This window comes from Anas platyrhynchos, chromosome 29 (assembly GCF_047663525.1).
Source record: "Anas platyrhynchos isolate ZD024472 breed Pekin duck chromosome 29, IASCAAS_PekinDuck_T2T, whole genome shotgun sequence".
NCBI lineage: Eukaryota > Metazoa > Chordata > Aves > Anseriformes > Anatidae > Anas > Anas platyrhynchos.
The window spans coordinates 122,468-146,578 of NC_092615.1; the positions used below are offsets into that span (position 1 = coordinate 122,468).

The window sequence follows — 24,111 nt, forward strand, 5'->3', positions numbered from 1 at the left end:
GACAGCCATGCAGTGGTTGCATTCAACCCTTGAGTCACAGCCCAAACTGGAAATCTCCTGGATTGCCACACGTCCTACTTATGGGCTAACCTGGTCCTGCCAACTGCTTCACTTGGTCCATGTGAGTGTGATAAGCACGGGGAGCTGTTCCCTTGCCAACACCTGCTGTGCGAAGCAGGAGCAGACAGAGAATTCACTTGCCTTCAAGTTCTGTCCAGGCCAGTTTTGAAATAAGCTGAAAAACAAACCCTGATGCTAGGAAGACCAAGGAGAGAGGACAATACATTGGAGACACTGGATTGACTGATACCAATGTGGTATCTGGCATCAGCAAAAATAAAGTGTCCTTCTCCCCAGCCCGTGTAGGGAAGGTGCTGACTTTCCTTTGCTAACCGTTGGTGCCAAAGCTTGGTGGTCTAGTGATTCTTGCCTGCATTGTATGAGGCAGCATCTGGCCAGGGATAAGCTCAGAAAGTTAGCATTGACCAGCAGCTTGTCTCTTCCAGTCCACTCACTGCAGAGACAAGGCCGGTTCTGTAACCCAGATCCAATATAAATGATGAAAGATTTGTGCTGCTTCCTTTCCATCAGCTCTGGGTGCAGGAGCTGAGCACAACCCCCAGCCCCATCCTGCACACGCATTCCCACCCTAATCCTCACCTTCACGCTGCTGCTGCAGAATGGGAGGTGGCTGAGGGATGCTCTGAGCGATGGGAGTGATGGAGGTGGTTGGATACACAGCTGTATTCCAAGGAGACAGAACAGTTTACCTGAGGATCTTATCAGCCGCACAAGGGCTCAAGGAAGACAAGGGAAGCTGGTACCTGCATACTGCTGAACTCCTGTAAAGGCTGGGTGCAAAGTCTCTGCTACCGAGGGACTCTGGGCTGCAAAGAAGAACATAATCAGACACACAGCTAAGGGAATCTCAGACATAGGCTCCAGTGAATCTCAGTTTCTCTTTGGAAGGGGGCTAGAATCATAGAATCATTAAGGTTGGAAAAGACCTCCAAGATCATCTGGTCCAGTTGTCTCCCTACCACCAATATTACCCACCAAACCACATTCCTAAGCACCACATCCAACCTTTCCTTAAACACCCCCAGGGACCATGACTCTACTACCTCCCTGGGCAACCCATTCCAATGCCTGACCACTTTTTCTGAGAAAAAAATTCTCCTGATTTCCAACCTGACCTCCCCTGGCGCAACTTGAAGCCATTCCCTCTTATCACATCACTAGTTATCTGCAAGAAGAAGCTGACCCCCAGCTCCCCACAACTCCCTTCCAGGTAGTTACTTTGAGGTAGAAAACGTGTTTGGTGCGGGAATCCAGAAAAAAGAAGCTAACTGCAGTTGCAAAGGTCTCTGGATGTTTTCTTCCTGTGCTCCATACCTGAGTATGGTACAAAGCCATTGGTGTAAACCGTTTCCAAGGTTGGGTGGCCACTTGCGAATGGTACCACACTAGTAAATCCATTTGAAATGGGTGCCACCAGTCCGGGCACACCTGTTGTTCCCAGGAGAGGAGGTGAATGTAGCCCTGCAGAGCAAGAAAGGAGATACCATGTGAGACAAGGTCCCGCAAAGCCTGTGCTCCCTCATATCTGCCTGTCAAGACTGCTGTGTATGAAGCTCTTACTTCTAGTTGGCACTTGCAGGTGTCAGATAATAGCACTGGAGCTTTCACAAAATTCGAGGCAGCACTGGTAAGAAGAGTGTGTACAGCATTGCTAGTTCTGGCTGCTGTCAGAGCTTTGGGTTACAACACTTTTAATCCAGGTTTGTATAGCAGCTAGAGTGCTACAGCCCTGTTCTTGACAAGTGTTCAAACCCAATGTGCATTACGACTGATATTGTTATTGGGGATGATGATAACGAGTAACAGCACTGCTGTACTCAGTCAGGTGCGATCCTGGGAACTTGGTCATCCTTTACTATAATATACTGAAGGGACCAACTGTTCCAGAGAGGAATGTAAGCTAAACACACAAGGCTGTCAGGGAGGGTGCAGGAAGTTGTGCAGAACTAAGTACTACCACCTGCAGTGGCTCACTGTTAGAAAATAAGGGGAATAATGCAGAGGCTGATCCCAGAAGACTGTGGTAACTTTTTACCTGCGTGAGCACCATGCTTAGTGCTGGAGCAGTGGGCTTAGCAGTAGGCAAAGGTCTTGCTGCGTCCTGGCCCACGCCAGGCCTCACCTGATGTCTGTGCAATAGGAGTGGCTGGCAGCCCGTTGAGACTGACGGCACCAATCTGCTGGATGTGGCACGGGGAAAAGGCGACGCCGGGACTCAGGTAGCTGCCGTGGGAGGTGGAGAGGACGGTCGTCTGCTGCTGCATCAGCTGCAAAGCAGGGCCACGGGCCGTCAAAGCCCTGCGCAGCCAGGGCCAGGCACCACTCCGGGCCTCGGGTCACCCTGGGCCTCGCGCGCTTGGGGCCAGCTGGCCGCTGGGCTCCCGCTGTGTGCCCCAGAGCTGCCCACATCCCAGCAGGCCCTGGCAGTACCAGCTGCCTTGCAGCCCTTGGAGCCCCGTGACGACCAGGTGCAGCCCCAGGCCAGCACTCCTCAGCCAGCAGCCGGGGGCGGTGTCACACAGCAAGGCACAGGGAAGGTGATGTGGCCCTCCCTGCTCAGGGAGCTCCACAGTAAGGAGAGATGGGGAAGGGGCGCTCAGCCCCCTCTCTCAGCACTGCCTCTTTTCCTGGGGCTGTGCCAAGTGTTAAATAACCCAAGGGACTCGAGAAGCGCAGCCCAAACCCCTCTCCTTTTGCCCAGCTTCTCCAATGGGCTGTGAGACACAGCACCCATTCTGGTAGACGCACAACCCAATGTCTGCCCAGGTCACGCAGGACGTGCGATTCCCTAAGCTTGGCAGCCTGCACCTGGGACTGGAGGCTGGCTGCTCTTCTGGGTCCTGTAACACAGCTGACTGTGCAGAGGTGTGTGCTGCAAAAGAAGGGGACTAAGTTTGGGCATGGGGATAGAAGGAAGACAAGAAAAGTCCTTCTTGTCCTGTTTGGCCATGAACTACTGCCATGGGGCGTAAGACTAAATCAGACTATTCTCAGGGTGCGGCAGCAACAAAGATTATCTTCTGGATGCAAAATGATCTAGACCCCTTTATAAGCCCTGTCTTCACTGTCAGGCAAGATGAGCTGGGGATGCATAGGTGCAATGCTCTGGAAACTACTGTTCCACAGAAGGAGCTGGGGTGGCACATAGCAAAAACAAGAAAAACACAAATCATCTTTATGTTAACTACAAGTGTATCCCACTGCCTCCTTTGCAACATTAATCTACCACACTCATGTAACCTGCCACCTCTACAAGTGGCTGAGTCTGCCAGCCTGGTTCAGGTCTCAGCTGGAGGACCTGGTAACTGACAAGTTCACATCTAGCTGAACCTTCTCTTCATTTCCTCCATACCACAGTTATTACTGGTGCAGGAAAAAAAGAAAAAGAAAAAAAAAAGAGTAATTGCCTAGTTCCATGTCATTGCTGTCTCTCTATGTTGACACAAGCAAAGCAGCTGGGGTGGAACTGGCTGCACAGGGTGGCGTAGGTTCGGGGGAGAGCCCTGTGGTGCCTCCTCCTGCCTGGGGGGTTGAGGCAGCCACCCAAGCTCACCATGCAGCAGTTTCTGCACTGACAGCAAAGGGGTTCACTACCACTTGCCCCCAGAAAGCAGGTGCCCTGGAATCATTTCATCTGTTAGCATCCACGTTGTCTTTGGAGTGATTCCCCTGAGGCAGGACTGAACTCACATTACTGGGAACCACTCACCTGGGGCCACAGCAAAACGCGATCTTCCTGAGAGCGTTGAAGTCCTGCTAAAGAAGGCATCCCTTTGACAAACAGCCTGCACATATTCCTAGTCCTATCTTTACACTTTCTCCATTTAAGCACGCAGAAACCAATGCATTTCTTACCTACTAGATGAATATTGATTTTTTTTTTCTCATTAATGCCTGGTCTTTGCCAGGTTCTAGCTGGAACAAGACCTGCAATCAAATGCAAATGCACCAAACTAGCATGCTGAAATAGTTTTCATTATATGAATCAAATTACTTTAATGAGCCATAATAACCATAAAAAGGTGTGTGTGTGTAAACAAACTATGTTTTGTGTTTAGAACTAACTGATTTATGAACTACAAGAAATATTCAACCACTGTATACAGTTCGTAAATTGCACTCACTGCTTCTTCAGGCCTCTTCTGTATTGACATTTTTTTTCAGTTTCCCAACTGATTTCATCTGAACTAATCACTGAATTCAACTTGTCGAGTAAACTGAAGGAAATATTCACTTTTCACTTGCAGAAGAGACACCTGGGATCAAAATCTGGTTCTAGCATTTAAACAAACTGTTTTCAGCTGCTCAGCCAGTCCTATTGCCCGGATAAAGATGCAAATTTTTCTTTAAAATTCTATCAGCTAACATGCACTGTTTGCCTATTTTTTAATTAATCTTATTTGAAAATCAGAATAACTTTAGACCTAATATAGCCTGGGATGACACTTGCGAAGAAACAATCAGGTGTGAAGTCAGTGCCTTAGAAAGAAGCAGAGAGAACCCAAACCAGTGGAAAGTAAAATGTAAAGGAAGAAAGGTATTGAAAGAGTGGGAGACAGGCTGAGTCCTGAATAAAGAATGAAGGCAAAACAGTCACAGAACAGGAAGGTTGGTAAAGAAGCAGAGACAAAGCAACAAATTCACAGACACAACTGAGGAGAAAGAAGATGCAGAGAAGCAAGCAGCTCAGCTGAGGACTGACTCTGTTGTCATCAGCAGGCTTTTCTGAAGATTGGAGGACATTTAAAAACTGAGTCCAGAAGACCTTGCTGCTTTCCCACCTTACACAGTGTGGGCCATAAGATAAAAAAGTACTTTCTGCCATTAATCTCAGCGTGCAGCCTATTCCTGCTTCCTTCACCACCACACCATGCACAAGTCAGCACCACCTCTGTGATGCCAGAAGATACACCAGAATGTTCATGCCAGAGCTGTCCCACAGCTGAGCAGACATACAACCTTGGATGTGTGATGTAGATGGTTTGTGGACATCAGAGCCAGATAGAAAAGACTGGCCCTGGCAAGAGACAGCAGTGTCCATTCGGAGAGGGCTCTCCCCTCCAACCAATTTATCTGCTGGCAGCCTTGGTGCTCGACATGGTATAACCACACTCAGCCCCATTTCACAAGAAGAATCAAACAGTCTCTGCTAGACAACAGGGAAACAAATCCAGTAGCCACTGAAGCCACAGGTGAAAGATGTGTCCACGTATATGTGGGAAGATAGTTATTTGTCACCCAGGGAAACAGTAGCAGCACTGACTGTCTTTGTTTGACACAAGCATCTCTCATACCTTGAGCAATTTCTGAGCCCCTTTGCATGGGCTTTATACTTGGTAGCAGAGAGACTTAACTGATGGTCACCAATACCTGAAAGATGCTCCACCACAGCTGATCAGGGACTTGTTGACTTTGGGACATACCTCAAACATCAGTGGAAATCCCTACCATCACCACAAGGCATTGAGGTTCCCAAACTGAGATTCAAAAAAATGTCAGTCTTGCCAGAGAAGAAGTCAGACAGCTGCAACACCTCTGACCCTCTGCTCACCACCACTCCCTCTCCAGCATTGTGCAAACACCACAGTCATGCTAGCTGAGAGAGAAAACCCTGGGAGCCAAGCACAGCACTAGGGGAAGATTAGGGCCCTCCTGAGAATTTCAGCAGAGAAGGAAATGCTTGAGGTTGTGCCCAGGGCTCTCGTGGTTCCTCAAAAGTGAAAGTGAGACACACATTTGTGCCATGGACCCTGAAAAGTTTACAAGTTGGCAGGCTGCCCTGTCTGGCAGACACCACCCAGGAATCATGCCTCTGAGCTGTCCACAAAACAAGACAGGACACTGGATCAGGCTCGACCTGTTCCCAGACACCTCCGCCAGTCTACACCACATCAGAGAAATACAGCCTCATTTTAAGAAGGTTCCACATCTCTCCTGTCACCCCTTCCAGGCTGTGCTGCTGACTGAGAGACTGAAGCCAGGAACAACTCTCGGTGCTGGGAAGCTTTCACACATTTGTTCTAGAGATCTGCCTGTGGTCTCCCAGCCCAGGTATGGTGTTGCCCCACAGCCAAGAGGGCAGCCTTCCCCCCCACACACACGCGTGATACTCACAGCCTGCGCATAGGCGCTGTATGGGCTGAACGGCAAGGTGAGAGATGGAGTGAATATCCCCAGCTGCCCCACCATTTGCTGCATACGACGGAGGGTCCTCTCCTTATCTGTGTCAGCAAACTTCACCACTAGACTGGAGGAGGCGCCCTAGGCACAGAGAGAGACAGAGAAAGGAGGCAGGGGGAGAGGAGGCTGGGGGACAGCCAGAGTCAGCAGTCAAAGTGGGACGGGGCATAGCAGGCAGCAGAGAGGAGTGGGAAGAGGAGCAGAAGAGCAAATATTGGAGTGAAAGTGCTCAGGAGCTGCCTGGAACATGTGCCACACCCTTCCCCATCCATCCATCCATCCATGCAACCTTCCCTGTCCCACCCTTCCCCTCGCACACAACTTTGCACAGCTGCAGCTTGCAGACATCCCTGGCTGCCTTCACTGTGAGCTTGGTTGGACAGGTAGAGCAGTTCCCAGCAGCTGAAAATAGCCCTGCTGCAGCAATGCACTGTTCTGTCCACACATTGCTCCAATCCTGGTTAGAGATTCATAGGATCACAGAATATCCTGAGTTGGAAGACACCCACAAGGATAATCGAGTCCAACTCCTGGGTCTGCAGGGGACCACCCAAAAATCAGACCACGTGTCTGAGAGCGTTGTCCAAAACGCTTCTTGACCCCCGGCAGGCTTGGTGCTGTGACCACTGCCCTGGGGAGCCTGTTCCAGTGCCCAACCGCCCTCTCGGTGAAAAACCTTTTTCTGATATCCAACCTGAATTGTGAGAGACAACTGCAGCTCCGCATGCATGAGAGGGCACAGCTGTGGTTACACAATCCCACACTATGCACAAGGCATTCCCACCTACTCCCAGCCTATCCCGGAGGCCTCCTCCGACACCTACGTGGGAGAAGGCCAGGGAGTATGCTCAGCACTGAAGTCCTGACTTCACACTGCTGAAGCCCTAGGTTGTACCTTACTCTGATCTGAACTACTCTGGGTAGCTGTTTCCAAGACAGATTCATGGCTTGGTCCTTGGCTCTCTTTTATTTAGCCTTTACAGATAAAAGTACTGTCGCCACCAGTCTGGGCAAACATAGACACACACCAGCCCAGGAGACAGGATGTTTCCCAAAGGCAAGAGCACAGATGTGCACACATGCACCCAGCCTACACAATCGTATGAGCTGCAAACTGCAGTTGAACCTGTCATAGTTGTGGACAAAGGGAGTTCCCTGCAACAGGGCGATGGGAAGGAGAATTAGGAAGCAGGTAGGTACCCTGGCCTCATACTCACGGGCATTGTCTGGCTGCCATGGAGTGCGTGGATTGCTGCCTGAGCCTCTGTATGAGATGAGAACTTTACAAAAGCACAGCCTGGAAAGGGACAGAAAGAGCACAGGAAACGCAGTGATGGGACTGCTGTGACAGTGCCCTCTGCATAGCCACACAAGAGACAGTATCCGAGTCTCAGGCAGGGCAAAGGAAAGCCACCCTGAGAAAGTGGGGAACAAAAGGATGACCACGTACTCTATCCTGAAAAAAACAGGAAGGGTTTCAAATTGTTGTTTCAATGATGCACCCTAGATATGATGCCACTATCTCCACCTCTGCCCCTGATTACCTCTTCCCCAAACTCTCTGCACTCCCTGTTGTGGGTACAAACATTTCAAACTGCAGACCCAGACTGAGCCAACAGGCTCACGAACAATTCTGGTAACTCAGCTACTCACTGCTCTCTGCTTCCCCTCCTTTCATCTAGATCTCTGCCCATCTTCCCCAGTCTTTCCTTGCAGCAGACAGCTCTTCCTGCCTTTCTCCCTATGCCTGTCTGGATTACAGGTTCCCATAAAGATGTAGTGAGGGAAGAAGCGCCCCAGTGGAAAGGAGGCACTATTTGTGAGGCAGGTGAGCACTACCTGAAGAGCAGGGAGGAAGGGTACGACACCGAGGGGTTCACACCTTTGCTGTTACCATCAGGTCCACGCAGCACTGTACATTCATCAATGACCCCAAACGGTTCAAAGAGCCGGAGCACGTCATCCTCAGACTGCTGCTTATTTAACATGCCCACAAAGAGCTTCCTGTCCCCTAGGGGCAAACAGAAACATCAACCTTCTATGAGGCACACAGTCCAAAGCAGGGAAGCTAAAGCACAAAGCAGCCTCGTGTTGAAAACATGCCTGGGATGGAAATGTTTTGGTGTTGACTGAAATGCATCTCAGGCTAAGTCTGCTGGATCTTCCTGAGCTCCTCACACATGCAAAGGTTTCTGTGGCTTCCCCTGTCCTCCCCTCCCTGAAGAAAAGCAAAAGAGTAATAATTTCCTGTTCATCAGCCCTTTCCTTTGGATGATCCAGTGCAAATGGTAATAAGAAAAGCTGCCTGGGCAATTATACTTTTATTATACAATATCTGAAGCTCAAGAAGGTACTTCAGGAAATACAGCAGACCATCCCAGGCAGGGTGAATAAATACAGAACCCTTGGCTTCTGTTTCCCTATATCCAAGATCACCACTTCCACAGCTGCTACATACCTAAGCATCTTCACTTTAATTTGCTCTTCCCAGCCCCAGTCTAACCAGTGTGTCTCCCCAGCTGTCCTCTAAGACATGGAATAAATGAGTCCCTGTTTGTCTCAAAACAGGATCAGCCGAATGCAAGACAGTCAGGTGAGAGTCAACAAACAGCTCCATGTTTCCCACCTACCTCCCTCTAAAGGCATTTTGTACCCAGGTCACACTGGGGAGCCAGGGGAGAGGCTGGCCAACACATCCAAGACTTGTGTGCAGGGTCTTTCTGGGTTCTTCCACCAGAAGGGAGCAGCAATGATTATGATTTCGTTGGGATTGGCAAATGTGGAGGCGGCATGCAGGGCTTTCTCCCCCTATCCATCAGTCCACACAGGGGCCCATCACACAGCCTGATGCCATTCATTCAAGCACAAACACACCAGTGGCTGGGGCAACATCCTCCACAGATTGTTGGGAACAGCTATTAAAATCTCAGCCCCACTGCCAGCCTGATTTATACTTTTGCAAGATGGTTGTGTCAACTTAAGAGTTAACATTATCCCACTGCTTCAGACATGCACAGGGAGACATAACCCACAGGAGCGAACATGTCAGGATGCAGCTTGGGAGGAGCAGTGAGGGAGGATTCCTTATTGTTAGTGACAGGATCGGAGGGGCTGGCTTCAAACAAAACCAATGTAATGTGACACATGTCAGGGAAAATAGCAAGGAAGCCGTTATCTGTTTGAGTGCAATGACCTGAAAAACAACAGGTCTTGAAGCTACAACACTAGAGCAGGCTGCAGGGGTGGTGGTGTCTGTGTATGGCCGAACGTCACACTGCAGGGAAAGCCCCAGCTCAGAGCACGACTCCCTCCCAGGTGCATGAGCACACTGCCTTCCCGCTCCCCTCCTACGCCACGCACTTGGGAAGACGTGCAAGAAGTGTCCACGTGTCATTGCTTCCTTGCAGAAAAGCACGTGCATGTGCACAATGTTCACGGACAAGCACATGGGAATGGAAGGCTCATGCATGGGGCAGGAACATGCCTGCACACGGACCCACGCCCAGCAAATACACTCATAGAGAGACCTCCTCAGCAAGCAGAATGGTTGTGCAGACAGATGCACTCTTCCACCATGCAGACAGCACAGCAAACCACTTTCATGGCTGCAACATCCTGCTGAACCCAAGCACAAGCTCATGCAGGCACAGTACTCCTCTGGGCACTAGATATACATGCAACACAGATGCCACTTGGATCCACCGTGGGTAAAGGGCTGAGTCTAAGGCTCTTATGCAGTCCTGAACACATACTCAGGATTTATATCACTGGAAGTGGCTGAAATATATGGTCCAGTGTATTGTTAAAAGGCCAAATTACCCAGCTTCCCATTTTCGTAATTCCCTGAATAACTAAACCTGTGGGAATTTCATCACCTTCTATTTTTCTTCCTATTCTTTCTACATTCCTCCCTGCACCTGCATAGCAGTGGTTGCGTTTTGGAGCAGTTCAGTTGATCGAGTCCATCCACAATTTAGTGCTCTGGCAACACCCAGGCACAGGAGCTAATAGACCAGGTGCCATACAGCTGCATTAGCAATACAACAGCATCTGCCCCCACCCAAGGGTCAGATAAATGGTTCTAGTTTTGGCTGATGACTAAGTTGGTGCAAACACCTGGCAGTTACCACAGTCACACAAAGCTTAAGACTCCACCAAGCAGCAGTTTAACAGATGCAAGAGACCACAGCTTTGCAAGGGAGGCACTGAACAAAAAGGAACCTCATCAACTTGTAATCCAGACAACATTAAACCATGAACTGCTGTTTTCTCCTTCAGAGGGCCTTGAAATTTCCAGGACAATTCTTGTGGTTTCATCCTCATACTGTTTCTGTCACACCAAAAGCATTTTTCTTAACCCTGTACTTTGAGAAAGATCCGCTGAAATAGCATAACCTGGTCTCAGTCCTTGCAGCTTTGCTGCAAGTCTTCTGTTGTTTGATAGAGCTTGCTGAGAGAATGCTTTGGAAGTCCTGTTTTTATTTGGGTATTTCAGCTTTTCTTTTTTTTTGAGTTTGGAAGAAAAAAAATACCAGCTTTTCTGCCTATGCATAACAGCTTAAAACTGTGATTAAAAAAAAAAAAAAAGAAACACATCCGCTGGTTTTGAATCTCTTCTGAATGCTCTGAATGGCAATATTAGAAGGGGGTGGAATCACTGACAATATAAGAGAAGGCTTTTCTTCACCGTTATTCTCATTTCGTACAGCCTAGTTCTAGATCGCATGTACGGAAAGAATCCAGACTTGTGCCCCTAGGAAGTAGTGATGGGACCTGCTAACAGGCTCCTCTGCTGCTGAATCTCACCGATGTGTTGGAACCCAACGACCCTTCCAGTGCCCTCTTGCTCTGGGCAGCTTCCAAGCAGGGCCATTCCCCTACCAATGACCAAGCTGCCTCATCTCTGCAACTGGGGTGAAATCCTGTAAGCTCTCTCACCTGATGTTTGCTGCCATCACTCCCAGTGATGTAGATCCCAAATCAGCTGTCATCTTTAAGTGACAGCGGTGGTCACTGGCTCCCCAGCAGGGACTCTGGCAGCACTGCAAGAATTTCACTCCCCGACTTATAACAACAGCACACCCTCCTCCTGTAATTTGTCCTCCATTTCTCTCCAGATCTTGTTTTTCACCTTCTGATTGGCAATTTCCCATGCTGTCCAGCAAGCAGGAAAATTGTCTCTGATCCCTGGCTGTTGAGTTCCCATGGAAACGTGCTCAGCGCAGGCAGGCAGCAGCAGGAGGCGGGTGAGTGCAGAGCAGGTCGGGATGATGATACCATGGGAACAGCCAAGGGGTTAAGGCTGAATGCTTCAGCCACGAGAGGGAGGGCACGCAAGCACTGGCCACTGCTCCCGTTTAAACCCAGCGGATTTGTGCCATCTGGCCAGCAGCTGTCGGCAGCAAGGACCAGGGAGAGGGAGGCAGCCCGCTCAAGCGGTTGGTTGTGGATGGGATGGGTCCTGCAGCAAATCTCCTCGGGTATGCAGCGAGCTTTCTGTACTAATGCAGTGCTAATGGGCTTGGGCTAGCTGTCAGATCAACTCAGTGCAGCGGAGTGCTCCAGGTCTCACAAGAAGCTCAGACAACCTCCTCTGCCCCCTCACTTCATCTCTTCTTGGCCCTCTAGGGTTCACATCAGAGGCAGAAGAGAAAGGAGGAAGGAGTTGACAAAGCCTGTACCAGAATGACAGGTCCTCCTCTGAATTCATGCAGGCGGCATCTTTTTCCTAGCAAATTCCTTCTGCAGGGTGTAGTAACACTGAGCATCCAGATATCCCCACAACAACCTTTCCAGGGCTTGGCCACATCTGCCACTTCGGCACAAGGAATACCATCCCTTAGATCAGGAGACAAATGATGGTGCTCCAATGTCATGTACTTAATTCAGCATGCTTCATTTGAGAGGTGTGAGCCCCTGGAGAGGATAAAGGAAGTTCCTTTCAAGAGTAATGCAGAGCAGAGCTTCATAGATGCATACAGCCATTCCATTGTCCAAGTTGTTCTGCCCTGCCCCAGTCTTTCTTTTACCTCCTGCCAGCATGGTTACAGGGAATGGCTCTTTCCAAATCTGCAAACTTCCTCAGCCACTTCTCTGACAAGAGGAGCATCACAACGGAAACCTTTGGAAATAGCAACCTGATTTAGACAAATGTAGGATGCTGTCTTGACGCTGCTTCCACCACACGGAGAACTCCATTTTTTTGTTGTTGTGGATCCTGCAGGAACCACTGTTTTCTGAGCCCTGCAATGAAACTGGAACGAAGCAAGGCACATGGGCTGGAGGGAGGCAGGTGTTCAGACTCCAAAGGACTGCTTTTCCCTATAATAAGCCCCCCATCTGTCTGCATGGTTTTCCAGACACGAGTTCTCTTGGATATGCAGCCTCTAAGAAGCAATCCAGGAGCCAAAGCTGGGCTCCGCTCTGTTGCTGGGAAGCAGAGTCGATGCCCTGACACCTGAAGTCATCACAGACTGTGGCACTTTCCATAAGCTTAGAGATTTCAGAGCCCACTGCATTTACCAAAAGCATGCCTCCCTGTCCTGTCTCCCTGTGTTCACCCATGCTTTTTTTTTTGCTCTGCTACTCCTCTCCTCCAGCCTACCACAGCATGGCTGGCAAACAACAACTGCTGTGATTCCAGAAGTGGATGCATTTTTGTGGTGAGCAAAGGAAACAAGATTTCTGTCACGTGCAAGGTGTGTGCCCTCTGGGATGAAATTTACTAAGGCAATGGCACACTCCAGCTGTGAGAAAGCTAGCAGGAAACAGTGCCTTGGCTACCATCTTTCCCTTTATCCTTTTCACCTGGAGACTGCTGTTTTTCTGTCCCTAAAAGGTTCAGTGCCCAGAGGGTCAGCAGTTTGGGGATGTCATCCATCATGCACTGCCTGCAAGAACAATCTGAGGCACCACAATGACTCTCAGCTTCTCTGGTAAAGCAGATTTCAGTACTTTGGCTGCATCTGACTAGGATTTCACTTGAAGGAATACCAGCTTTAATAGGCCACAGCCTAGCTGAGTCATGGGTGGCTCCAGCGGCAGAGCTTCACCAGTATGATTGCAGATTATGACCTGCTGAAGAGTCATGCGTTTTCCTAGTCCCTGCTGCTTCCCTAACAAAATCCTCTGCTTATAAACATGAGCTTCTGTGCTGGCATTTCCAGATAGGAAATTAGCTCCTCTTATCTCCATGGGCATTAGATGGCAAAGCTCAAGGATGCCTTGGTTAGGCTCAGCCAAGTTTCTTGACGAAGTGTGAAGAGAAAGCTGAGCAGGAATGCAAAGTCCAAGCATTTCAGAAGCCAAAGTATAATGGGGTTTGATGGGGAAAAGCTATGCTAAAGGTAGCAGCTCTGCAGAGGTAAGACGTGTGTTCAGAGCACAGCAGGGCATTCCAGGGCCAAGCTGTCTCATTTCCACACTTAGCCATTAGCCCAGCTAATTACCAGCCCTGTCAACAGGCAGGCAGTGGCAATGGATGCAGCACAGGAGCTGCCCATCTGCCTTTCTCTAGGCTGTAGGACGCACAGGCCTCAGCACAAAAGTCTCCCAGAGACAGGTCCAGGGTTCCCTGGCAAATCCGCATCAATAGCTGCGTCCCAGAACTGCGGTCAGACACAAGGTGGAAGTTACTGGGAATGGGGACAGAAATGAAGACCTGGGAAAATGAAGACTGCTGCCTCTCAAATGACAGTAAGACAGACAGACAGACTTCCCAACGCTTCACTAAGAACGGCTGTTTCTGAGATTCCCACTTGGGAAAACAGCGATCCCTAGGGAGATGGGCAGCAAAGGGAGAGTTTGGTCCAAAAAGACCATTTTTTCTCCTACCACGAAAAACCTCAGCAGGATGAAAACAGGAAGAAAGCCTTTTTGAATGAGAAGAAGGAGTGCTGAAAAAATGGTAAATTCTTCTTAGTTGCTTTTTCCTTGAAAGACAAAAAAATTGCCACTTTTGTACCAATTTTGTGGGAAGGGGAAAATAAATCTTTCTTTTTGGCATGGTGAAATAGAAACACATTTTTTGAAGTTAATGTATACTTTTTGCCCAGCTCTGCTAGATTAGGCGGCATCTGAAATACTTTGCGGCGAATGTTGCTAATAATATAACAATAAAAATTAATTCAAAAATCACTAAGGTTTTTGTTTGTTTGCTTGTTTTTCCTCCCTTAGAAATAAAGCTCATCTTGCTGTAGGGAAAGCAAAAAATAATTGGCAGACTAAGATCATCTTACTCATGCTGTATAGTGGCTTTTCACTAGAGAACTGATCAAAGGATGCCGATTGAGCTACTTGTAGAATAATGGGACATGAGCTGCAAGGAACAGAATGAAACACTTGTTATCATTATTACTGGATCCGTTACTGTTCTATACTTCTGTCTGTGTCCCACAGACACAGACAGGTGCACAGCCCTGTCCAGAGGACGTCGCTGGACTTCACACATGCACCAAGCCCCAGCACCCCCACCCCACCCCTGCAGCAGACCCATGCAGGGTCTGCCCTTGGGAGGGAAGGCCAGAGCAAGGACAGGATGACGGACTGGGGAATCTGCAGGAAGGTGCCGGACTACAGGACAGGGCATCACTCACATTAGGCTGGACTAGAAAGTGTCAACAATCAGAGTCAGTTCCTCTGCCTGCTGTGTTGCTGTGCAGCAGCTGGCAGCCTGGGGGGAAGAGCTCACTGCGTGCTGGCTCTCCGGGGCACCACAGCATTTTCGGCATCCAAAAGCCGTGTAAGCAAGGAAGCCCAGACAGCACTAAGCAGTTCCTCTCAGAGGCAGCAGATTTTATCTACGGAGTCTTTCCCACGTTGCTGTCATGGAAACATTTCCTGTCTGAAAATGCTCAGAGAAATGTGCAGCAGTGCTCTGTGTGTGTGTCTGCATCCCTTACTAACAACTTTTGAATCTGTTGACCTGTTTCAGCTCTCTTTCACAAAGGAGAAAGGCATCAGAGATGTTAAGTTCCAACACGTTTTGTGACACTAAACAGAGCTGCGTATAAAAGAGAAGCCATGGCTCTTTTCAAAAGAAACATATCCATAGGTGCAATGGCCGGGATTTTCAGCATAGACAAAGGGAATAAAAATGGCCAGTTTTCAGTAGAAGTCAGATGTCTAATCCCTCAAGTAAGTATGAAAACCTACAGATTCTATTTGGAAAAAATGATCTGACTTAAACAGGTAAACATTTTTTTAAAGGAGGATCACACAGACATAAATACACATGTTTGTATACAATATTACAAAATATATCTCATGTTTCTGCTGGTGCAACAAACCAAAGTCACTACAAGCTGCTTGGAAATGACACCTGAAAATCCAAAACAAAAGGATTCCAAATCTAAACACAGCATGCAGGATATGCTGCCCTACAGGAACAAAGAGACTCAGAAACATTCTCCCCACCAAGAAACTGCTTTCAGAGGCAGTGCCAACAGCACAAGGAATGGAGAGGCAGATGCAGGAATGAAAGAAGGGGAAAAGAAACGTACCAGTAAGACGAGGAAAAGCAGCAAAATGAGTTCATGTATTTGGGAAGAGCTGGAGCTGCAAACCTTCTCCACCTGAAGGAGGCATCTGAGCTGCTGTAAGCTCCCCATTACTTTAAGAAAGATTCTCCAGTTCTCAGTCTTCCAGCTCTGCACTATTCAGTATATGCTGCTCTAAACAAGCTGGCCCCCTGCAGGCTGCCAGCACCTCCATCTCAGGCTTAAACTCAGGATCCTTTTCCTTCAGAGACATTTCCACATGCTATTTTTTGCAACAGCATTTGGACCATGGCAGTGTGATGGGGGCCGCTGCAATACTGAGAGTGGAGGGGCTGAGAAAGTCCAACAGTGATGGGGGAGGCAGAGGGGTGAGCTGCAGATAGGAGAATCAGCCACAGAGCACCAAAGCTGAACAAGTTAAACGGCCAGCACAGCTGCACTGATCTGGCTTTTATTGGGCTGAAACCCAATAAAAGCAAGAAAGGAAATAACAGGAAACCTCTTCCCAACTGCTTACACCTTCAAGGACTCCATGCCACACACAAATGTGCATGCCTGCTTCAGCAACCCCCTGGGGCAGACAGTGCCAGGCTAACAGCACCCCCCAAGGACTGGGAAGAGCGGTCAGCCACGCTACGGCCCGTACAGCTTGGGGTGGTCTCAGCTGCCCGCTGAGCCAAGCTGAAAAGTCCTCACTAAAGCCTATTCCTCACCTCTCCCTCCCATCCACCCCCCAAATCCCTGACACATACAAACATCCATTCATACAGAATGCTGAAGGGGAAGGCCAGGTCAGGACTCTGTCTCTCTGCTTCATCCCCCTCACAACCACAAAGCCACCAAAGGAGAAACAAGGAGAGATGACAACTACCTCCACGGCTCTCGCTGTCTGCAGGTTTCACCTGAATCGGGCGTGCCATCTGCAATGAAAAAGAAATGCAGAGGGTTAGAGTTTGGCCCATCTGCCTGGCACATGGTGCTGATGACACTGGTGCCAGAGCTCCCCTTTCTGCCTGCTGTGTGGGATAGGAGAGTATCAGAAAGGAACAACGGCATTGTGATGGCAACCAGAACCCTTGGCAAATGGACCAGGTAGATTTCAGATATCTCACAAGGAAACCAGGCACTTCTCCCTGCTCAGCTGATGGCCTGCAGGGAACAGCTCTCCTAGAGATGTTCACCATGCACAAACCTTCATTTCCTCCAGACACAGCTAATGGCAAAGAAAGGACTCCAATGAAGCAGGTCATCATCATGAGACTGGGGCCTGCAGGATGGTTAGGGTGGCCTCAGGTCGGACCGTGCCTGGAAGCTCTTGCGATGCCTGCTCTGATTCAGTGCAGGCATGTTCACCTCACCTAATTGAGCCACTCACTTTCTTAGCAGGAAGGAACAAAGAATGCCTCTGAACAGCAAGCTGGCATGCTATATTTCCCCCTCCCCAGCCCTCCTGCAGTCAGAGCAAGCTCTGTGCCCCAGGCCGGCACTAGAGAAAGGCAGTGCTGCTCTCCAGCTGTGTCTCCTGACCACAGAAGGAATGTTATGGTTGAAAGTGACAAAAGATCCTTACACATGGTTGTGGAGAACAGCCGCTTACCTCCCTTGCACCCATTAGTGTCATCAGCAATAATCCAGCCATAAGCAACGAGCCAGAGCAAGCCCACCTGATATAAGCCCTCTCCAGGTAAAACAGACGGACGCTTCTACCCAGGAGCAGCTGGATTAAGTAACTCACAGCTTTAACTGACTGAACTGCAAAGCAGGGCAAAACTTGTCAGCTAGATGGTATGGTACCGTCTCTTCCCAGAAAGGGAAGCGACAAACCGTAGCCTCTTCCACAGGCTATCAAGATCTACCTGAGCCAGAAGTCCTCCAAGGAACAGTGTACAAAGCAGATTTCCACATTCACAGCTCATCTCATGCCATGTCTCTATCAGCATCATTCACAAAGGCTGACAGTGACTTGAACCAGCAACATTCAGAATACCAAAATAATCAGGAGTATTGCAGGCTAGACCTGCACAGAAGTTGCAGGTCCAGCAATATTCTGCCCCCTCTCTTAGGAAACACCCTCTGGAAAAACAGCAACAGAACAGAAAAATGAAAACAAGCCATAAGTAACAAACTGAAATGTGATTAGAAGCCAACACACAAAAAGTGCACTACTGTGAGGCTCCAGGGGGTGGCTGAGCCACACCTGCCAGGAAACCGAGGTAGAGACTATATCCACAGCAGCTGGAGGCAACCTGTCAAGTAACTCAGCAGCTTACAGGTGATGCCAGCCAGCAGGTAATGGGCTGCTGTGCACAGCTGCCAAAGCCTGACTGCTGGGCATGGCAGAGCCTGGGGCTGTTAGCTGGCTTCCCCTGACCGGTGGATCTCAGGCAGGATGAGGAGCCCAAGCTGGGATCAACCCCAAGTTACCCTGCCCAAGCCCCATGGAGCGATACGGGGCTGCAGGGGCTGCCTGGCAGTACCCAGAAGAAAGGCCAAGCTGCCACCACGCTGCACCCTGGCAGAGAGCAGCACTGACTTCAGCCCCATTTCGCAGGATGTGCTGTGTCAGCCAGGGAAGAAGGAGAGGCTGAGGGTACCCTTCCTGCTCGGGATCAACTGCATGGACCTGCAGAGCTCGCGACATCGTGCTGTGCTGCCAGGTGGCCCCAGCCGGTGCAGCTCTGGCACTCACCGGCCTCTGGGCTCTGCCTTTTTCAGCCTGTGAGCTGAATGGGATGCGAGGCAGGTTTCAGGAAGTGGTGAGACATGGCTGCAGAAACCCCCAGAATTTGTCACTGAGATACAGTGGCCCTAATGGCCACTCACATCCTTTGGTTATAAGCCTGCACAAGACTTGGCCAGGGTGTTTGGGCAGCAGGCTGGGTGAGAGAGGGCCGGCAGCCCAGATGTGTGCTGAGCCAAGAGGAGTGGCGGGCCACCTCCCTCCTCACTGCTCCCGCAGCTCTGAGAAGTAGCCTTGTCTCTACCCAGAAAGCAAAACCAGGATTAAGCTAAACAGATGGGGAGGGAGATGGAGGGGCAGACTCAGATCACATCTCCTGTGTGAAGCAAATCCATCTGGGGGGAGGAAAGGAGGGAGAGAGGGAGCAAGGGGTGCTGCTGAATCAAGAACACAGCACCCCCACAAGAGCACAGGGGCAGCCGGGGCTGCCAACCTGGGGCAAGGAGGTGGAAAGCATTGGGGTGGGGAGATGGGGGGGCTTGGTACCTGGGGACAGCTTGCCCATCCCCTCCCCCAAAAGGGCCATCACTCCAATTCCTGCACCTTGGGTAAAAGAGCTGTTGTCATAGCGACGGTTATTCACCACATGGAGCCTGACATTTGTGGTTACCTTGGAAACCAGCTCTTGGGGCATTCCCTCTGCTTTGCAGAAAAGAGACATTTCAGTAAGATCTCTGGGGAGGGGGCCCCTCCACCCATCTGTCCACCCCTTCACTTCCCTGCCCCCTGCCTGTGCCCAGGGCTGGCCCTGCGGGGTCACAGGCAGGCAGCAGGGCCCTGCCACAACGGCTGCAAGGCAGCAGAGGCTGCTGAAGCGCAGGTTTGCACCAGTGCCAGCCTGGGAGCAGTGTCTGCATGTGGCGACCCAAGGCAGCGCAGCAGCCTAGGGAGAGAGCAAGCACACAGCCTGACCCGCACCCTGCAGGCTGATCCGTGCCCCTGCGCTGCGGCCACAGCCTCTCTCTTGACTACGAGACCAGCACCTCGGCAGGGTGCAGGAAGACTCGCCCGCTGCCCGCATCAGACCAAGCCCTCAGTTGTGGGAGGCACATTTCCAGAGACCTTGCAAGCTCCAGGGGCCTGAGAACCAGTCACTGATCTGAAGTCTGGTCTCTGGGCTGGTCCTCATCTGCCCTGAAAGTTGTGGGTAGAGAGGAGAAAACAAGAAAATTGTCCAGATGCTGAGGCTGGAGGAGAGCAGCAGGATTCCCTGCTGCTACCTGAAATGAGAACTCTTCCAAAGGCAGGAGGGGCAGGCATGATCCTCCTTGCAGGGACTGGGGCACGCAGAGGCTGCCACAAACAGGACACCACCACAGCTTTAATCCTTCTAAGTCCCATTTTGCCACTGAAGGTGAACCAAAATATCAAAGGCCTCTCAAGCAGAGATGTGAGCCTACAAATGTAAAGGGAGTCCACAGCTGCTTTATCTCGATACCACAGGTCACGAGGCCTTGAAGCATCTCTGTGGCAAGCAAGACTTGGACAAAGAGCTCAGTGCTCTCCAGGGTCTCAATACACAGAAAGGATGGTCAAATGTTACCTCTTCCATTTGAGGAAGGAACCCAGGAATGGGACAGCAGGGAGGACATGCTTTTACTCCGAACAGCCAAACTCCCGAAGTGCAAATTCTTTTGTCCTCTAGTCATTATCTCAGGCTGCTCAGTAATCAGAGACACCCGAGTCTAAGAAAGATGTATTTGTACAGGCCCAACTGGCTCCAGCGTCACAAACTGAGGCAGATTGTGCATGCTTCAAATCCCAAGTGCTAAACAGATGCACGTGCCCAGACATGCATGAATATAACCCCCAAGCACACATACGTGAACACGTATGTGGCACATAGGAAGAACAAATGATTTATGAGGCTGTGCCTGCCTTGCAAGCTGAGCTTAATTTTTCTCGTTGAATTATTTAGTTGAGCATTATAATTTAACCTATTTGTTCATTTCCGTAGAATACCACATTACATTTAGCACACACTGTCAGGCGCGCGTGGGCCAGTTGCACCCCGAGTCCCTCTCCCCCACACCTTGCCTACCTGCTATTCAGGACAGACCAAGAGCTGTCAGCCCCGTGGTCTGCTGGACCCATGGAAGCTTCCTGGCCCACACACAGCAAGAGACCCCCAGCGAGCCACACACAAGAGGGGGGCAAAGCACCCACTGCTGCCTTTGGCTTCTCCCTCACATTTGGCCCCCACCCAAGGTAGAGGCACCCCTTGCCATGCTCCCTCCAACAGCCCCTGCAGAGCAATGTCTGCCTGCATTACTCTCCTCCTCACACACAAGCAGCCTTTGCAACTTGTGTGCTTCGGGGTTACTGGTGGGAAGCAACTAGATGGTCGTGTGGGGGCACAAAGCTACCCTGAGCACAGAAGCCAGGCTTTTTGATGCTACGAAGCACAGCAACCTTATTTCCTACGTAGCCCTCAGGGAGCAGGGATGAGAACCCTGCTGGAAAGAGAGCCACCGCAGGCCAGAGGAGCCTGGAGCTTCCTGGTGAAGCAGTAGCAATGGGTGCCCTTGCTGAAGAGTGTCTGGACTACATCCCACCCGACCCTTGGCATCTGGTCAGCAGAGAAATTGTGCTCCGTTTCAGCTTCCTCCCTCATTTCATAGAAATGCTTCCAGCCTTGTAGCACTCTTGGGAAAATTCCTCATCCTGCTGAGGTCAGAGGAAGCTTCCCTACTTATTTCACTGAGGCAGAAACATGCTGTTTCTCTCCCCCCTGCCTTGGCCTCCCCAAAGCCCCCTCTGGGTGGTCTGGCTCCCCACATTTACAGCAACACCCAGCATGAGCTGTCATCTCAGCAGTCTGGTAGCCACACTCCCCAAGGAGGAACAGTGATTGCTACCTCTTGCTACTCTAGTTTTCAGACTGCAAAAGCTGGAGAGAAGACAACCCTCACAGACGGCAGGGCAAGCCTCTCTATTAATTAGGAGTCAAGCGATGTAAGTGATGTAGAATAGCCCCCCAGGTGCAATGAGGAACCTCATATTGTTAAGTGGGTCAGAGGCAGAGCAGAGGAAACACACAATGCAGGCTGGCTCCTCTGGGACTTCAGGAAACAAAAGGCATCCAAGGCCATTGTCAGAATTAGGTCCTGAGATCTTAGGCTTTGCAAGTTGTGGCCTCAGCCTCCGCGAGCCAGTTAAAAATGCCCTGACTGACTGATCCAAACCAATTCTAGCGGTGCAGAGCAGACAAAGCTAAATGCTGATTTGCTCATTTGCACTCTGCACGTGGTTGGGAACACAAGCAGTGATGGACTGGTGCCAGTCTCAGTGCTCAAGTCTCCTGCTTGCATCTTCCAATGATGTCCTGATGTCTCAGTCCTACCCAGAAAGACCATCCTTCAGGGAGAAAGGTAAGTGGTCTCACACAGACCAACAAGCAGCTTTCCGGAACAACTGCAAAGGCTGTTTAAGATATTCACCCCATCCAATTCCATTCTGAAGGGGACAAGGGTAACGATGAGGTGGAAGAATCCAAAGTACGTGATGATGAAGGTCAATGCAGAAAATCTGTGGCAGAAACAAAATGCAATCTCGAGTCCAAACCACAAAGCTGCTGCCCACGTGGTTATGGCCTTATGTTTTCAGATGAACAAGGAAGACTGCTGGATTTCACCCCACTATTTTATGCCACTTGTGCTTCTTTATTAGTAAGAGCTAGTAAACTCCAACCAATCTCACAAGCTTCTTGGGGGGTATTTTCCCTAACTGCAGCACAGAGGACAAATCAGGCTGAGCAGGAGAGCTATCTCCCCCTCCCTCTCAAAGCCGAATGCATGCAGAAATCAGCCAGCAGCCACCTGAGCGTATGGGCCACAATACACATGGACGGGCTGTGTTACTTCTTGGGTTGTCTGCTGTGCTGTTCCTTCTCCCTTAACACAATTAGTCATCCTTGTTCCCACTCCAGCTAGTGCTGCTCTGGGAGCAAGGCAAGAAGCTTACTGCCGTGACTCAAAGCCTTTGGATCTTCTTGACAGTTCTATGGAAGTGACATTGATGCATTAGCATCAGACAACCAGAGCGGACGCCAGCCCAGTATAGCAATTACAGCCCCTACCTCGTGCATGACTTTGGCAGACACATCAGTTCAGTCTCTCGGGAGCCCATGGTCAGTCTGTTCTCACAGGGCTCCTTCCTTGATGCTTCAGCGCATTGCACCAAGGAGGACATTAGATGATCATCCCTGTTGCCCTAATCTCTTCTTGTCACTTGTGATCAGTGTCACCGAAGGTCAAAGGTCCTTTAAGGTGAGAAGAAAGTGCCAAATTCCTCAAATCCTTTTCTACAGGTGCTAGGACACCAAGAAAACAAACACTTGGAATACAATGCAGTCACTGGTCACAGACAATACAGGTTCACAAGGGTGAAGTCCCATTTAACTTATTTCTTTTTATGACAAGGTTACCCACCTGGCTGACCAAGGGAAACCAGCTGATGTAATCTTTTTGGATTACAGCAAAGCTTTTGATAATATTTCTCAAAGTTTCATTCTGGACAAAATGCCCAGCATACAGCTACATAAACACATAACGCGACCAGTGAACACTTGGCTGATGGGTTAGGCTCAAAGGGTTCTGGTAAATGGGGTTACATCAGGCTGATGGCCAGAAGAAGAAGCTATTTCAGAAATACCACTCCAGACTGGTTTGACACCAGGATTTGTGCAGAAGAGAAGGAAAGGGGAGAATGAGATGCTTTGACCTCTCTACCAAAACCCCTCCAGTTGCCCGCGTTCCCTTGTATGGTCACTCACTGTGGATCCTGACAGCCCATAGTGAGCTCTCATTGCTGGCAGCACAGCAGACAGCCTGCCCACAGGGATGCCCTCCACTCAGTTGCTGTCTCTGCATTAATCCTTATGCCCAACCATGTGAGTTACTGCTGCTGCATCTCAACCCCTGGTGCATTCCCAGAGTTTTGCTTTGTTCTAACGCTGCTGCTGTCCGTAATTTTCCATTCCTGTGTCCCTGTATTCCCAAGTCCTCACTGCAACCATGAGTTCTCCCCACAGTGTAGCCATATCTGAGTACCCCCACTGCTGCTCTTAAACTGCCCACATTTCCAGCTTGGATCAATACCAATTTCTGCCACTTACTTGCCTACCTTTCAGCAAGCCCTTCTTTGTTCTGCATAGAAATAAAACTGTAACTGTATCTTGCCAGAAAAAATACTTTTTTTTTTTTTTTTAAAATCCTCCCTCCCCTTCTCTCCCTCTATTCTTCTTTCCCTTCTTCAGCAGCAATTTTATGTAATTTGCAACTGTCTAGCTGCAAATGAAAAGAGACACAAAGCATTTCTGTGAAATATTGAAAAGCTGGCTGCTTTTCCCTCAAATTTCACTTAGCAAGAGGCTTTAACTTGGTGTGTGATCACTGCATGTCATTAATAACCTCTCCAGTTCCTTTCAGAACTCAGCAAAGTGAAGGTACAATCACGAATCAAAGGCATGGTTTATTGAGATATAATATCGTTTCACTGAGCTAGGGAGGAATGTGCCAGGGAGCAGTGAGAAGGTGAAACACTGCACTGCTAGGCTGGCTGGCAGCTGGAGAGGACAACAGATTTAGGAAGGAGCGTGAGGGCTTGATTTTC

At 49.8% G+C, this 24,111-nt stretch overlaps 1 protein-coding gene across 4 annotated transcripts in view; it reads right to left on the bottom strand.

The window, feature by feature from the left end:
• CELF5 (CUGBP Elav-like family member 5) overlaps window positions 1-24,111 on the bottom strand; it is a 38,329-nt gene that overhangs the window by 4,334 nt on the left and 9,884 nt on the right. For 2 of the 4 annotated variants that reach the window (XM_027472567.3, XM_013099493.5), the window contains exons 3-10: window positions 16,627-16,678; window positions 8,144-8,272; window positions 7,479-7,558; window positions 6,196-6,342; window positions 2,204-2,348; window positions 1,396-1,542; window positions 825-887; window positions 661-741 (exon numbers count right to left, since the gene is read on the bottom strand). In XM_027472567.3, the coding sequence (XP_027328368.2) occupies window positions 661-741; window positions 825-887; window positions 1,396-1,542; window positions 2,204-2,348; window positions 6,196-6,342; window positions 7,479-7,558; window positions 8,144-8,272; window positions 16,627-16,678 (844 nt within the window). The remainder of the gene's footprint in view (window positions 1-660; window positions 742-824; window positions 888-1,395; window positions 1,543-2,203; window positions 2,349-6,195; window positions 6,343-7,478; window positions 7,559-8,143; window positions 8,273-16,626; window positions 16,679-24,111) is intronic. The other 2 variants (XM_027472566.2, XM_013099495.5) reach the window with 1 other exon arrangement.